This window comes from Vipera ursinii, assembly GCF_947247035.1.
Source record: "Vipera ursinii genome assembly, chromosome: 13".
Lineage (NCBI taxonomy): Eukaryota > Metazoa > Chordata > Lepidosauria > Squamata > Viperidae > Vipera > Vipera ursinii.
Genome location: NC_139526.1, coordinates 15,021,764 through 15,024,461, shown reverse-complemented (window position 1 = coordinate 15,024,461; position 2,698 = coordinate 15,021,764). Strand labels below are relative to the sequence as shown.

The following is a 2,698-nucleotide window of genomic DNA, read 5'->3' as shown; positions in this document are numbered from 1 at the left end:
ACGTGGAATTGTCTGAAACGTGAAGGCCACAATATTAACAGCGTGCTTAGTTAACTCTAGGAACATCAGCAATATAAAAAGCCGATTACAATATTATTTTTGTTCTAGTGCCTTCTACTGAATGTCATCAAAACATCGCTAACTTCTTCAGAGCAGACTCCTGGGGACATACAAGATATATTCATATAATTTTCTTGGCAATGGAAAGGAACTGATTGATGCCGTTTGGTTATTTTTGCTTTTCCAGTCGAGGTTACCATTCTGAAATCTCCTTGTGGTCTCCTGTCCTCATAGTAACTGGGCCCTGTTTTCCTTAGCGTTTGCAGTGTCTGTCAGCTGGTTGGGTGCTTCTTGCTGTACTTTTGTGAGAATGACCCACAAACACACCCAGGGACCCATGCATGTGTGCTCGCACAGAGATAAATGCTACATTTCACTTACTGCTGGCATTATGGGATGTTTGTAAGTTCTGCACCATCCACTTGTATACAGCCCTTTGAGTACTTGCGGTTAGTCTGTCGTACAGGTCTTTGAAGACTATGGACCTGAAAGACCAAAAGAATCAGACAGGGTGCCCCAGAAGTTAGTTTGCAAAAAAGGGATCCAGCCAAAATATCTCAGGACTGCACAAAAACTGGTTAACGGAGAGGGTAGCCCATATTTTCCTAGTGCAAGGGAATTCCTGAGGAATAGTCTGTGGGAATGGCCTTGGAGTCAGGAGGGAGAGGCTTAGAATAACCAGCAAGTAAAAGATGTCTCAGCCTGTCTCCAAAACTCAAATAAATGTAAGGCTAGAAACTGGAGCTTGACTTTGCACGAAGCCAGCTTACATTTAACAAAAGTTAAAGTCCCGTACTGAAAAAAGAGGGAAGGTGGAGCAGAATATCAGGTTGGGCGTTGGAAGGTGATGTCCCTGGGCGTTCATGGACATCAACTTCCCGATCCTTCCCTTTCATTGGGCAAATATTAAGAACTTTTTCCCTTCGGCATAATAAACTGTTGAGAAAATGACTTACAGATTACGGAAAGCCTCTTTGTGAAGATCTTGAGGAAAGCTGGCCACGTTGTGGGCTTGGAGATACGTGGCCGAAGAAGCTTGAAGGACCTGGCTTAAGATGTCCACACATTCAGCAGAGCTGAGGAGCTGAAAGCATTTTTCGAACGTAATAAGGACCAAGGTATGGTTCCCTCCAGGACTTTGGAGAAGTTTTTTTCTTATGCCATGTAGGTCAATCAGGATATTTCCCAGTTCCTGGTGAAACAGGAGAAGGAGCCATGGGAAGGCAAATGAGATCTTCAACAGGGGTTGGACTGTAGCTCTGCAGGAATCTTAACATTCATCAGAGAGAAAATGAATTATCGGTGACGAGGAGGAGGAGGAGGAGGAGGAGGAGGAGGAGGAGGGAGGGAGGGAGGGAGGAAAAACAGAAGAGCACAGGAAGTGATCAGACACTACGTATTGTCCTATTTGAAAAAGGTTCAAAAAACTGGAATAGCTTAGAGGAAAGTTTATCAATCTTGGCAACTTTAAGATACATGGACTTCAACTTTCCCCAGCCAGCACAGGTTGGTATGGATGGCTGGGGAATTCTGGGAGTTGAAGTCTAGATATCTTTAAGTTGTCAAGGTTGAGAAACCTTAAAGAAAGGCTATTAGATTAGAGTTAGGGTTTCCACACCACCTGATACCTTGTCTTCCTTAAGAGAAAAAAAATATTGGAGGGCCCAGAATGAGACTCACCACAAGGCACACTTGTTCAGTTTCAGTCACACACAGTGACCCAACCGACCTTACCAAATACTTCTGGGTCCTTCCAAAGAGGTACTTCATGGCTGTTTGAAAATCCTCAGGGCTCATGTCCCGGAAGATTGAAAGGGACATTCTGGGGTTCTGGAAAAGATGCTCAAAATAATTGGTGATTGATTCCTGAAAAAAAAGGCAGAAAGTTTTGCAAGTTCAAATATGGGAAGGTGAGACTCAAAACTTTTTATTATTATTATTATTTCCAATGCCAGGGGTCCTTCTGATGATGCTTGCTAAGCAAATCCACCCTCTAGCCCAGAAAAGTCCATCCACTCGACATCCTTTGTCTTTCCCAGAGCGACCCACAGCTTTTCCCCTTCCCTTCACCCCAAGGCTAAGCGTGCCCCCCACCCCAATCACTAAAATACAGCCACAGCTTGAATTACTGGGTCGTAATGCTTTCACTAAATTATACATGGAACATGTGAATATCTCAAGTCTATAAGAGACAAGAGCAGGCTAAACTGTGACATAACTAGTCAAGAAGGACGGGATATGTAACAAAAAAAAAACCCTCCCCATTTTCCACTATTTTATTCCTGAAAAGTCACCTTTCTACTTTAGCCCTTACAGGAATGAAAATATGAGGTCTATACCACCTGTAAGCTGCCGTAAGTAACTGCAAAGTTCTGAGCATGGCAATGTGCCATGATTTTGTTGAAGAGATCTTTGGTCCAAATATTGTGGCTTAAAAAAAAGAAGAAGAAGAAAAAACCCCAGTAATTTATCCTAAAGGATTGCATAGAAATGTAACGCTTGTTAACAATGTACCAAATTAATTAACATTATTAAGAACAATTCATATTTTTTTTTACATACTGGCAGTGTTTACGCTGCATGAATCAGAGCCTGTGGGTAACTTACAGTTGTTTGTTACACAAATTGAGATCATTGG

General features: G+C 42.4%; 1 protein-coding gene across 1 annotated transcript in view; it reads right to left on the bottom strand.

Moving 5' to 3' along the window:
- Positions 1-433: 433 nt before the first annotated feature.
- LOC310646185 (otoancorin-like) overlaps positions 434-2,698 on the bottom strand; it is a gene marked incomplete at its 3' end in the record, with an annotated part of 4,016 nt that continues 1,751 nt past the window's right edge. The window contains exons 5-8 of the mRNA XM_083372445.1: positions 2,403-2,490; positions 1,795-1,926; positions 1,017-1,252; positions 434-545 (exon numbers count right to left, since the gene is read on the bottom strand). Of these exons, the coding sequence (XP_083228571.1) occupies positions 434-545; positions 1,017-1,252; positions 1,795-1,926; positions 2,403-2,453 (531 nt within the window). The 5' untranslated portion in view covers positions 2,454-2,490. The remainder of the gene's footprint in view (positions 546-1,016; positions 1,253-1,794; positions 1,927-2,402; positions 2,491-2,698) is intronic.